Genomic DNA, 13,344 nt, shown 5'->3' with positions numbered 1-13,344 from the left:
ACTACATGGGAGTCCAGCGACATAGCCATTACGCTAACTGCTGGTTCCCTCAGTTGCTTTTTGAACAAAATAAATATGTACGACTATGAAGCTTAATAAAGTCTAGAGATCAGGTGTACAACATGAGGACACATGAATAGTGTCTCGTATTGGGATTTTTTGCCAAGAGTAGATTTTAGGTGCTCTTGTCACAAGGAAAGGGGAGTAACTATATGGGATGATCGATGTTAACTAGCTTGACCAGCGACCATTTCACTGTGTATTTCACTACACATTGCATTGTATACCTTAAATGCTTACAATACAAATAAATTAATTAAAAACTAAAATTAGGTATTTGTAAATGTCACAGGTTATTCTATAGGGGAAAAAAAAGGTGAGGCAAATGTGTTAATAAGAATTAGAATCATGAAGTACACAGATAGAAAAAAATAGATGCACAATATACAAAGCTGTAATAGAATGCGCTACCTCCTGGTAAGGAGAAAAGAGGGTGGAATTGGCTACCACTGCCCCATTTGTAAGAAATGTCCCTGGGCAGCTGGTCATGGCTTTTCCCACTAGGCAGGCACGCCTATCAGGTGAGGGCTCACAGCAGTGGTTGAGGAATCCGTCACATCTTTCTTTAGGCCATAAAGCAACTGGCACATAAGGGCAGCGGTTCGTGGAGACATGATCAGATGCTTCCTGCAGGCCCTTCCCTCTGTGCAGCTGTTCTCTTGCAGCCATGCACGATGCACGTAGCTGCCTTGGTATTCATGCGGACAGGAGTGTAGAAGTGATCTCATCCTACTGTCTGGCCTTGCCTTTGAAAGTTGGAGTGGTTCCACACTGAGCAGCCTCTAGCATACATTAGAATACGGGATGGTAGGAGAGGTTCCAAACTAGCTTTTAAGGCACTGGCCTTGAAGTGGTTTTGCTAACTGATGGTTCTGCTCCCAGCCCAGCAGTGTCACTGCTTGGTAGTACCTGAGTTTATTTCCACCTCCCCACACCTCTCTGGTTCTGTTCCTACCAGCCCACCTCTCCCTCCTTCACATAGAAAAGCTGTGCATTGCCAAGGCCTCTCAAGCCCTGCTGTACAGTTTCTACCACATCAGTTTGCGTGTCAGTGTTTTTGCACCTTGGGTTTGTGTGTGTGTGTGTGTGTGTGTGTGTGTGTGTGTTTAAGAGAGAGAAATTTTTGCTATAGGGCTTGTACACTTGCCAGAGAGACAGAGAGACAGAATGTGAGAAATCACTCCCCAGGGTGGCTGGCCATGTTGCAATCCCTTCTCCTCCATTCTCCTCTTGGGACTTTGGGCACGCATGCCAGCGTACCCAGAGTTGAGTTTTAAGCTGCTGGGTCTGAGACTTGAACCGCCGTCAACTATGTGGGAGTCCAATGACGTTACCATTACACCATTTGCTGGTCCCATGCCTGGGGATTTTTTTTTTTTTTAAAGAGGTTTTGCTATAGGGCACATGCGCTTGCCAGACAGAGAGAGACAGAGACAGAAAGCGAGAAATCACCCCCCAGGGGGGATGGCCATGCCACAATCCCTTCTCCTCCATTCTCCTCTCGGGATCTTGGGCACGCATGCACACGTGCCCAGCGTGAGTTTTAAGCCACTGGGTCCGGGACACGAACTGCAGTTGACTACATGGGAGTCCAGCGACATAGCCATTACGCTAACTGCTAGTCCCATGCCTGGGGATTTTTATGTCTTCCAACTAAATGACAGGTTTGGTGACAGAGCTCTTGCAATTTGGGAGTCCCACAGTGATATACAGCCATCATTGCCTTCTAGGCACCCCCTTCCCTCTATTCTAACAGCACCCTGATTTTCCTTTGCTAGGCCAAATTGTCACTGTGGTTGGCTCAGGGCCAGACATCACTGGCCCTGGGATTTTGGAGCTTTGGTGAGACACCCCCTTTCTCTAGGAGTGACCAAATAACAGGAGCTTCCGGGGACTACAGTTGTTAGTTTGGGATCCTGGTCTGAGAATAAAGCCACCCAGAGGGGAGCAGAGTCCGTGATAGGATGGTTCAAGGCACTCAGCTGTGGGTGGGCTTCTTATTGTGGGCTGACTTCTTCTTACCAAGAGAATGCTAATGCACTCTCAGCATTCGCCATGCACAGAGTAGGCATACAAGAAAGACATAGTGATTTGTTGAAGACTTACAGCTATGTCTAGAGTAGTTAAGTGAAATATTTATTTTTTGTATTAAAATTTTTTACTGTGGTAAAATATGCCACCTTAATCATTAGTTTTTTAGAGATTTATGCTAAAGGGTGTGTGCACTCACTGGAGATACAGACAGAGAAATCACCCACTGGGTGCCACACCACAATCCCTCTCCTCTAGTCTCCTCTTGGGATCTTGGAGCTCGTATGTACACGTACCTGGTGTGAGTTTCAAGCCTCCAGGTCGGAGACTTGAACCGCAGTTGGCCACATAGGCATCCAGTGACTTAATCACCACGCCACCAGCTGGTCCCATATCTTAACTATCTTTAAGTGTACAGCTAGGTGACATTCAGTGCATTCACAATGGTGTGCAGTCACCACCACTGGTCACTTCCAGGGCGTTTTCATCATTCCAAACTGAAACTCTTACCTACCACACACCAACTCCCCACTCCTTTCTCTCTGCAGCCCCAGTGACCACCATTCCACTTTCCATCTTTTTTTTCTTTTCGAGAGGTTTTTTTTTGCTGTACACGTAGTGCGCTCACTAGAGAGGCAGAGAGAGAGAGAGACAGAGAGACAGAAAGTGAGAAATCATCCCCTGGGGGGTGGCCACATGGCAATCCCTTCTCCTCCATTGTCCTCTCAGGATCTTGGGCACGCACACACACGTGCCCGGTGTGAGTTTAAGCCACCGAGTCCAGGACTTGAACCATGGTTGACTACATGGGAGTCCAGTGACATAGCCATTGCGCTACCTGCTGGTCCCACCACTTCCCATCTTTATGAATGTATGACTCCCAGAGGCACTTCCTATAAGTGGAATGGGACAATCACTGTCTTTTTGTTGACTTACTTTACTTAATTTATGGTCTTAAAGGTTCAGCTCAGTTGCAGCATGTGTAGAATTCGTTTTACAAACCATATCATTCCCATGGTGTGTCACATTTTATTTACCTGCTTATCAGTCAGTGGACAGGTGAGTTGTTTCTCTTTTTGGGGGCTATTTGTGAATAATCCGGCTATGAACATGGGTGTACAAATGTGTTTTGAGTACCTGATTTTAACTACGTGGGGTATAGACACAGGAGTGGAACCCCTGGAGTGTGTGCTAATTCTGCTTCATGTTTGAAGGAGCCGCCACACCATCTGCCACAGCTGCCAAGCTAGCTTCCGTCTCCACCAACAGCACACGAGAGTTGCAATTTCTCCACGTCCTCACCAACACCCGCCATTTCCCACTTTTGACAGTATTTAAGCTTTTAAAGATGGAGCTGTGGCAGTGCTTTGGCTTTGCATGCTTTGACTCGGTTTACCTGTCTGACATGGGTGCCGGGGCTGGCGAAGTGACTGCTGAATGCATGTGGGATTTCCTGTGTGACGACAAGTGCTGGAAGCAGAGAGCGGTCGTGACTGCACGACACCATCCATCTACTAAACGTCGCTGAGCTGTACGAGAACGGCATGTATTCCAGTAGCACATCTACCGAGAGGTAAATACATAATCGTTAGGTTGATGGAATATTCACACCAGAAGCTTTGGTCTGAAAGAGTCCCGTGTTCTCTGGCAGCCCTCCTTCCCTGTAAACTTTTACTCCGTCAAACCCTAACAGGTTGGGCTGCACCTCAGCATCAGATAGAAAGCCCTCTTGTGGCATCATTGGCCCTCCTCTTTCTTAATAAAGGGTGGGAAAGAGAAGATGGGCACGCTTGGATTTGTGAGTAACCAATGCCTCACACTCTTGTCCCCATCCCAGTTTGGGCTTTTTCAGCGAGAATAAAGCTGTCTGCCTACCCCAGGACTCCCCCAGAGTACAGGAAGACCGTGTGCTGGCCTGTGCACTCCCCGTGAGAGCTGTTAGCAGTTGCTGCTGGCTTTGACACGACCCCCCTCCCTCGTTCCCCTAGCTATGGGACACTTTCCGTTTGAGTCCTTAGGGGAGGAGGGAGGGCATGGGAAACGTGAGATCCCAACGCACGCTGCCATGGCAACAGGCTTTATTTCTACTTCATCGTGGTCTCATACAGACTGAGGCACCGTCATGTGATTCCATTTGGTTTCCTCGTGACTTTGTGTAGCACTTTTCCTTAAGCAAGAAAATCTGGAGTAAACTCTGTACATTGCCAGTTAAACTTTTCACAATAATTTAAAAACGTTGCCGTTGTATCGTCAATGCAGGAGGACAACAGTAAAAGTACAGTACAAGGAAGTTCACGACGCGTTACAGTGGGACAGACTGACTCACAGTTGGGTGACGGCAAGGACGTGGGCAGTATGTACATGCACCCGAAGACGTGCAAGTCGAGGAGAATAATATGTGGATTATACAGCAAGTTTTCTAAGCCCGTCAAAGGACTCTGTGACCTGTCTCCCCTCCAGTTTATAGAACATCTGTTTTATCTACTGGCTTCATGGCTTGTACGCTACAAAAAGTTCACCAAATCAGACATAAAGCATTTTTTAAAATTCTCGAAAAATAGTAACACTGACCAAATGAAATGAACTTAGAACACTCGAATTCAACATGGAAATAAACCAAACCAAATGCGACAGTGCAAATTTAACAGAGAGGCAGTCAGTATTGAGAGCGAGGGGGTTTAGAATCTCTTAAAATGTACATCTTTAAAACTTTTATTTTTTTTAAATCTATTTATATCTTATTTACCTTTTTTTGTTTAATATACTGTGTGTAAAAAAGATGGAGACAAAAATAGTTTTCTGAGCTATGAAAAAAATTAAGTTATTACAGGCACATTTACTGTTTCATTCTAGAAACATCTCGGTTTCACAGGTTGAACATTCAGCAGCTCTGTGTGTTTTTTAAAAACATTCTTTGACCTTGAGAAAACTAGATCTCTCTGTTTGGGCAGAGTTTGGTTCATGACGATGGTGCGGCTATGCAGGTTACAGTGAATTATTCTGTGATAATCCATGCAAGCTTGCATCACGGGTGTGGCTTCTCCTCTGGTGGCTCCTCGTCACCATGCTCCTCCAAGCTGGCCAGGTCTCCGGCTGACTGTGAGGCAGTGGGGGAATGTGGGGCCCAACGGGACGGAGGGCGACGGTTTGCTGGTCTCTCGGGCCTGGAGAAGCAGGGCTCTAGGGGCGGAGCTAGTGCAGAACAAGGTAGTTCCTTGAGAGCCAAGAAAGGGAAGATAGCATTACTCAGACTGCAGTGTCACTGGGGGATAATTTCCCCCAAACTGATTCTCAACAGACTCAAGCAAAATGAGCAACTTAGGAATATGAATGAGTATCTTGCTCATGGAGAATAACTTAAAAATGATTTAAGTACAAAATTCAAGATGAATGAGAAGATACCAAATTAAGATCAAAATGTGGCCATACTCTTGAGATGGGTCTACTCCTTCAGAATTAGGCTTGGACATGCAGAATGTTGGGGAGGGTGACTGTGACTCTGGTCTCCAATGGCACTTTGATGTGTTCCCACCTGGGTGACCCCTCCTTGGACCCTCTGGAATAATCTGTTGAGCTATAGTGATCACAATTAACTGGTCGTAAAGGGCCGTCATCTATTGGGGCCCATCGAGAGACTGGTGAATTCCTGGGCTGTATCAGCAATGAGACTCATGTGAAAACGAACTCTGCTGTTTACTCCACAGTGACTGGCAGTAGGTTAAACAAACTCCCACAACATGGGGAAAATGCTGCAGGCAGAAATTTTAATTTACGTCTAGTTTTCTTTAATGACTCTTCATCGTAGCAACATTTCTGAAGAGTGGAATCAGAGTGCACTTGTGATTTTGTGTTACAGGCATCCTAACGATCTGAGAAGTGGTAATGCAAGACATCTCCAACCATGGTGCAAACCCCCTATAATCCTTATTCTTAAAGTTCTTTTGTTGTTTTTAAAGAATGTTGAGCTACTTGGCCTTGGTCTGCATGTTGGGAGACAAAGATGTCCAAACTTGAAATTTGCTGATGCATAAAAATGTGAAAGGCTGTGGCGTGAGGAAATGGAGTCACACGACATGGAACCCATCTGCTCAAATGACACCCAAACACAAAAAGCCAAGATGGCGAACCAATGCAATGGAAGGCACAGGAAGAATGGCATTGAACAAGGACCCTCAAAGTCAGCACAGAAGTTGAAGGATTTAGAGATGTGACAAGCAACTGAGAAGACCAGAATGAGGAGATATGAGCCAGAGATACAGAGAGTAACAGTGGGAGACAGACAGCTGTGTGGGATGGGCAGTGTCACCAGGGAAGATGATGGAATGTGAAGGAGGCTGCATGGTCCAGGGCAGTGGGACCCACAGGCTCCTGGAAAAGTGATGGGATGATGTGGTTACCCTGCCTCCCTGGAGGGTCAGCAGAAAAGGAACGTAACTTTCGAGACACTTTCCTTCCTCTTTAGTAGCTGGCACTCTACGTGACAGGGAGAGAAGCATCCTTGAATAAGGCACTTAAGTTAATGGATACCATGGCAACCAGAAATACCTCTAGTTAAGCCACCTTTAGCGCAAAATAACTCATGTGCTGCTTCATCCTCACTTCACCTCACCTGAACCCACAGTGCTGGTGGGGAGGATACAGGATTGTGGAGATCTGCTACTGTTTTTGTGTCCCTACAACCATAATTGTAAGAGGAGTATGTGTTGTGTTGTGTGTGTTTCGTGTGCTAATAAAACTGCTGCTACTGGTTTATCTGACACCACTCTACTGTGGGTAGAACAGAACAGGCCCCCCTTGTTCAGAACAGTCCTGTGTCCACCTCGCTGTTCTGAACAAGGTGGGCTTTCCATGAGACCATGTTATACCACCTCTCTGCCAGCACCTGCCTGCCAAGGAAGAAGTATTGTGTGATCATGAGTTCAATGACCTTTTCTTAGTAATACACTAGTATATAAGAGAGATCTTCAGAAAGTTCATGAAAAATGAAAAAAAAAGTATGAATTTCAGTAATTTTTTCCCCCCAAATAAATGTTTTTAACTCTAGTTTTCCACGAACTTCCTGAAGTCCAATTGTACAGGCTAGTGATGCTGACCCTTCCTGCAAAGCCACCATGGTGGGCTATGTGGGAGTCTGTCCCAGGTGCTGCCTCTGTGGCTCCTGTCTTGGGCACGGCCTTCCCCTATGTCCTTTGTCATTTGTTTCACAAGGACATATCTTTTGTCTCTGACAGCCAACTCTACTTTTGAATACCCTAACTTGGAGTTAAAGTCAGTGGATGAGATGGGTGAGTGTCTACATCCTTCATCAAAAGCCAAGTATCCATTTTCTCATGTGCCTTGATTCAGGCTCTGAAGGCAATACAGAGAGTTCTCAGAATATCTGGAGCAGGGACAGCTTCCTGTTTATTCATTCAGCAAACTGTGGCTGGGGATGCAGAGCTGACCAAGGCTGGGTTCGAAGACTCCTCCTCAGTGTCTCTTCAGTTCTCTGAGAGGACACTGCCTGCAAACTGCAGAGGGGAGCATCAGCAGGCTCTCTAAAACCTAGCCACCTCCCATCGCACTGAGTGGTCAACTCTTGAGCAGGGTGAATGGAGCAGCCAGCCTTGCTGTTCTGTTCCTAGGGATGAGCTGACCCACCAGAACTAGGGTGAGTGTGGAGGCCTCCACTGAACAGGTCTCCCTTGGATGACAAGTGTCAGACATCAACTATGAGTGACACACATGACCTCTCCAGACAATGGAAAACATGGAAGAACTTACAGCGTGAGGCCGGCAGGGCTAGAGTCCCCAAGGGGCAGTTAGTAAGACAGTGTGGTTCTAGACAGGATAGATAGAGAAAGAAAAGAAAGGCAAGTAGGTTGGAAAGGCGTTTAACAGGAGAATAGTAAAGATTTAAAGTCAACGAGCAAGCCCAGTGGCAGAACATTGCTTCTGTTCTGTGTCATCCACCAGGGGAGACTTGAGGCCCCTTGGAGCCAGCACAGAGGCCTAGCCTCTGCCGCCAGCCACAGAAAGGAGCAGTCACCACCACAGAAAAGCCACATCCCCTCCAGCTCTTATGCCCCCTTTCCGAGTCTCCCTATAGCATTTAGCAGTTCAAATAGCATTTGGCAAAAGGAGAGATAGAAATTGCAAGACTGTTGCATCGGAAACAGAGGCCATTATATCGCTGAGTTTGTTTTGGTCACAACCACAAACGATTGCTGCTCATACTAAAATTGTCCCCTGACATTCCACTGAGACATGGGAGGAGGAACAGCATTCTCTTCTCCAATTAGTCTTCCCTTCACACCAGAATTCCTCCTCATAGCCTCTCTCCACCCTGCTGAGTTGGTGGCATGGCTTCAATAAGAGGCTTCAGTTGCTGTGGGGTGAGAGTGAAGAGAAATAGTTCCCTGTTGCCCAAGTCACTCTTGTGTGCAGATACCTGCGTAAACATTCAGAGAAAGATTCCACAATATGGTGCTGAGTGGGCTGAAAAATCAGAAATCGTTCTGGTGAATTTGAAATGAAAGCCTAGAACGCCTACATAATTCTGGAGAGATGGGATGGGGTCTCCAATGCCATGTCAGTTCAATGTCAATTCAAACATAAGGTAATTCTGTTGGCATCTAGAACAAGCAAAATTCCAACATACTAGGAAAAAAGAAGCCACGGCATTTAAACTCTGCCACTGGGTGCTCCCTGTAGATTTGGAGTTCCTGAAATTTTCTGTGTTCCCTTCAAGACATTTCTTTAGGCAACAAAATCACCAAGTGAGAAGGAAATCTAAATACACACTTCGCAGAAGACAAGGGGTGGTGGTGATAGTAGGGGAGGTTACTGCTTAGTACTGATAAAACCGTTTTCAAGCCAAAGTGCTCCACTTCTGTGATTAAAACACTTTCTTTATATTATCACAGATCACTACCGGCACTCATTATTAGTTAAGTCAAAACATGTTTTGGTTCCTAAAACTTAATTTCTGTCTAGTCTCTAATATAAACCGATACTACAGACACAGCCAGTTACTGCTTTGGGACAAAACCCTAACTTCTTTTCTTTCTTTCTTTTTTCTTTTTTTTAACTTTGCCTGAGGGCACATGCGCTTTTCAGAGAGAGCAGAGACAGAGAGCGAGAGAGGAAAAGCAAAAGCAAGAAAGCACGTCATGGGGCACGGTCATGCTCCAATCCCTTTTCCTGTTCTCTCCCTTTGGGATTTTGGGCACACACACACATACACAACACGTTTTTCAAGCTCCTGTGTCCAGGACTCAAATCACATGGTTGGCCATGGGGGATCCAGCCACCTTAAACGCCAGGCCACTGGCTGGCCTCAGTGCCTTAAGTTCAACTGATTTCTCCAGAGCCCTAGAAATGCAGGGCATTGACATACAAGTAGATTCCCCCATAGCACAGAGTACTTACCTGAGGGTCTCTGAGGAGTCACAGAAGCTCTCAGAAGACATCATTTGTCCCCCGAGACACTCAACCAGCAGTGTTTGTCCATCCCAAAACATGAAAATAGCCTTAGCACAAAGACTGTGACCGTGAAACATGTAGGCTAAATACTGTCAGTATCTGTATTAGGTTGAACATACAGAATCACCAGTCCTGCCGGGTGCTGGCAATTCCACATGGTTTGACCTGTTTCGGATTTAAACTCTGTATTTTAAAGTCTTCCCTTCACACCAGAATTCCTCCTCATAGCCTCTCTCCACCCTGCTGAGTTGGTGGCATGGCTTCAATAAGAGGCTTCAGTTGCTGTGGGGTGAGAGTGAAGAGAAATAGTTCCCTGTTGCCCAAGTCACTCTTGTGTGCAGATACCTGCGTAAACATTCAGAGAAAGATTCCACAATATGGTGCTGAGTGGGCTGAAAAATCAGAAATCGTTCTGGTGAATTTGAAATGAAAGCCTAGAACGCCTACATAATTCTGGAGAGATGGGATGGGGTCTCCAATGCCATGTCAGTTCAATGTCAATTCAAACATAAGGTAATTCTGTTGGCATCTAGAACAAGCAAAATTCCAACATACTAGGAAAAAAGAAGCCACGGCATTTAAACTCTGCCACTGGGTGCTCCCTGTAGATTTGGAGTTCCTGAAATTTTCTGTGTTCCCTTCAAGACATTTCTTTAGGCAACAAAATCACCAAGTGAGAAGGAAATCTAAATACACACTTCGCAGAAGACAAGGGGTGGTGGTGATAGTAGGGGAGGTTACTGCTTAGTACTGATAAAACCGTTTTCAAGCCAAAGTGCTCCACTTCTGTGATTAAAACACTTTCTTTATATTATCACAGATCACTACCGGCACTCATTATTAGTTAAGTCAAAACATGTTTTGGTTCCTAAAACTTAATTTCTGTCTAGTCTCTAATATAAACCGATACTACAGACACAGCCAGTTACTGCTTTGGGACAAAACCCTAACTTCTTTTCTTTCTTTCTTTTTTCTTTTTTTTAACTTTGCCTGAGGGCACATGCGCTTTTCAGAGAGAGCAGAGACAGAGAGCGAGAGAGGAAAAGCAAAAGCAAGAAAGCACGTCATGGGGCACGGTCATGCTCCAATCCCTTTTCCTGTTCTCTCCCTTTGGGATTTTGGGCACACACACACATACACAACACGTTTTTCAAGCTCCTGTGTCCAGGACTCAAATCACATGGTTGGCCATGGGGGATCCAGCCACCTTAAACGCCAGGCCACTGGCTGGCCTCAGTGCCTTAAGTTCAACTGATTTCTCCAGAGCCCTAGAAATGCAGGGCATTGACATACAAGTAGATTCCCCCATAGCACAGAGTACTTACCTGAGGGTCTCTGAGGAGTCACAGAAGCTCTCAGAAGACATCATTTGTCCCCCGAGACACTCAACCAGCAGTGTTTGTCCATCCCAAAACATGAAAATAGCCTTAGCACAAAGACTGTGACCGTGAAACATGTAGGCTAAATACTGTCAGTATCTGTATTAGGTTGAACATACAGAATCACCAGTCCTGCCGGGTGCTGGCAATTCCACATGGTTTGACCTGTTTCGGATTTAAACTCTGTATTTTAATTTAAATACTCCTTGGTGGGTCAGCCTGGGAACCTAACCATTTCTCTTCCTGTGGGGATGTGAACTGAGTGACACAGGAAATACAGCTTTCTGTTTCTCCTCACCATAAAGCCAGGGCTGCCAAGGCTGAGGTGAGAAAGCAACGGTCAGCCCAGGAGCAGATGGCTGTCCTCCTCCTCTGACCTCACTATCTACAGGAGTGGCCCAGCCTGGAGAATGCTGATGAGGTCTGCTGTTCCTGGTGTGGAACTTGCTCAGCCAGGCCCCCGGAGAATCAGGCTTTCTGGCACATGTCATGTGTAGGATCACTTGCCAGACAGACATGTCCTTTCAAAGCTGCGTGGCCTGAGAAGCTGGTATCCCCACCGTTGTCACCGCCAGCATGATCACTGGGCTTTGGTTCATCTTGTTGTTACCATGCGTGGATGTAGATCAGAACTGAAATCAAGGCTGACTGATGTGTGAGTAATGTCACGGGGGAGACTACCCACTGTTATTAAGGCAGGATTTTGGTTTTTATCATTAGTTTCACATATTTTTGTTTTTTAAGAGAGATTTTTGCTCTGGGCCATGTGTACTCACTGGAGAGACAGAGACAAAAGACAGAAGTGAGAGATCACCCTCCTGGGGGGGCGGCCATGTTGCGGTCCCTTCTCCATTCTCCTCTCGGGATTTTGGGCACACATGCACATGCACCTAGCATGGGTTTTTTAAGCCACCAGGTCTAGTACTCAACCCATGGTAGACTATGGGGCAGTTCAGCGACATAACCATTATGCCATCTGCTGGTCCCTGTTTCATGTGGTTTTACTGCTAGGGAGAGTCTCAGACACAAAGAGGGGACGTGACCTGTGAGCTGTCTGTGTGCCTGTCTGTACTGAAGGAATCCGACATTCGTCTTGCAGCTCCTGATGAGAAAAGTGCTCGAGTCCGTGAGTCCCTGCCTCTCACACTCCCCTCTCAGGCTGCTGTGTGTGGCGATCTGGAGGAGATGAGGTCTGACCTACTCTCCTAGGATTTCCACACAGGCATGAACTCACACAGGAGGAGGACAAATTCTAAGACCCCACATGAAAAGCCCGGATAAGCAGATAAGGACCAGTCACTCAGGCCAGAGGACAGAATCGGAATCAGACCATGTCCTTAATGATTTTCTGAGGAGGAAAAACCCAAAATTTTTTCTAAGAAGTCACCCAGGGTGTGTGTTCCTGCTTATTTCATTCTCCTATAAACCCAGCATCTCCCCAGCTCACAACACTTATGAACAGTTTCAAAAAACGACCTTGTACCAACCCAGGCCCCAGCCTGCCCAGCTCAGTAGGAAAGCTGGTGGGAGGTGGGGGTGTGGAACACCCAGCGTTCATTACCTCGATGGACCCTGGTTCGGCTGTGACCGTTTCTCCCGAGTGGCTGTCACTGTTAAGATTTGGGGGGCCGTGGGCGGCCTGCCTGCGCTCCTCCTTTAAGGCATGCTCCAACAGCTTCTTGTTGAGGATCCGGGCCACGTTCTCGGCGAGTGTGTAGCCAGGGGGAGCAGATAAGTCCTGCCTCACTGGCGTGCCCTCCCCCCCGTCTTCCCTACAGGTCTCTGAGCCCACCCCGATGGGGCTAGGCGACCTTCCTCGGGAACTGGTGCCTGTTTCTTGGCCTGGGCCCAGATCTGGTCGGGGTTCTGCTGAGCGAGACCGGCTCCCAGCCCGAACTCCCTTCTGGAAGGGGTCCTGTACCACGGGACTGTGGTCGATGATGTTGAAGAGGCTGGAGAGGCCATCATTGATGGTGGTATGCACCGGGCTCTCCCTCGTGGTGGTGGAGCGGGCCCAGGCTGACTCGCTGTACCCTTTCTGGGCCATCCCTGGTGAGGTCCTGTTATTTGGCTGGTCAGCTTTGGGGAGGGGCTTCCTCTGCAGCTTGGGAGAACCGTACTTGGGGGAGCAGCATGTGCGTTCAAACTTGGCCTGTACCTTCTCAATGGCGGGGGCCTCCTGCCTGCTCCTGAGGCTGCGAGAGGGAGAGGACACGGGCGTGGCGCCGCCCCCCGCCTTTGGTGTGAGACACCTATGGGGGCTGCTAGTGATACCACCACGCAGGCCCTCAGTCTGCAGGCCCACACTGATGGTCTGGACAGTCTGTGTGCCCATTGTCCGGGACCCGTTGGTCTGGCAGGCGGTGTCCTTGACTTGCGGCTGGGTGGGGCCAACGCAGATGGCATTCCT

General features: G+C 47.3%; 1 protein-coding gene across 8 annotated transcripts in view; it reads right to left on the bottom strand.

Moving 5' to 3' along the window:
* Positions 1 to 4,155: 4,155 nt before the first annotated feature.
* Positions 4,156 to 13,344, bottom strand: part of MTCL1 (microtubule crosslinking factor 1) — a gene marked incomplete at its 5' end in the record, with an annotated part of 151,509 nt that continues 142,320 nt past the window's right edge. For 6 of the 8 annotated variants that reach the window (XM_027766501.1, XM_027766503.1, XM_027766504.1 and 3 more), the window contains 2 exon segments: positions 4,156 to 5,305; positions 12,496 to 13,342. In XM_027766501.1, coding sequence (XP_027622302.1) covers positions 5,117 to 5,305; positions 12,496 to 13,342 — 1,036 coding nt within the window. 8 annotated transcript variants of the gene reach the window in all.

The sequence above is a fragment of the Tupaia chinensis genome, unplaced genomic scaffold, assembly GCF_000334495.1.
Source record: "Tupaia chinensis unplaced genomic scaffold, TupChi_1.0 Scaffold143584_1, whole genome shotgun sequence".
NCBI lineage: Eukaryota > Metazoa > Chordata > Mammalia > Scandentia > Tupaiidae > Tupaia > Tupaia belangeri.
This window is presented reverse-complemented; position numbering and strand designations above follow the sequence as displayed.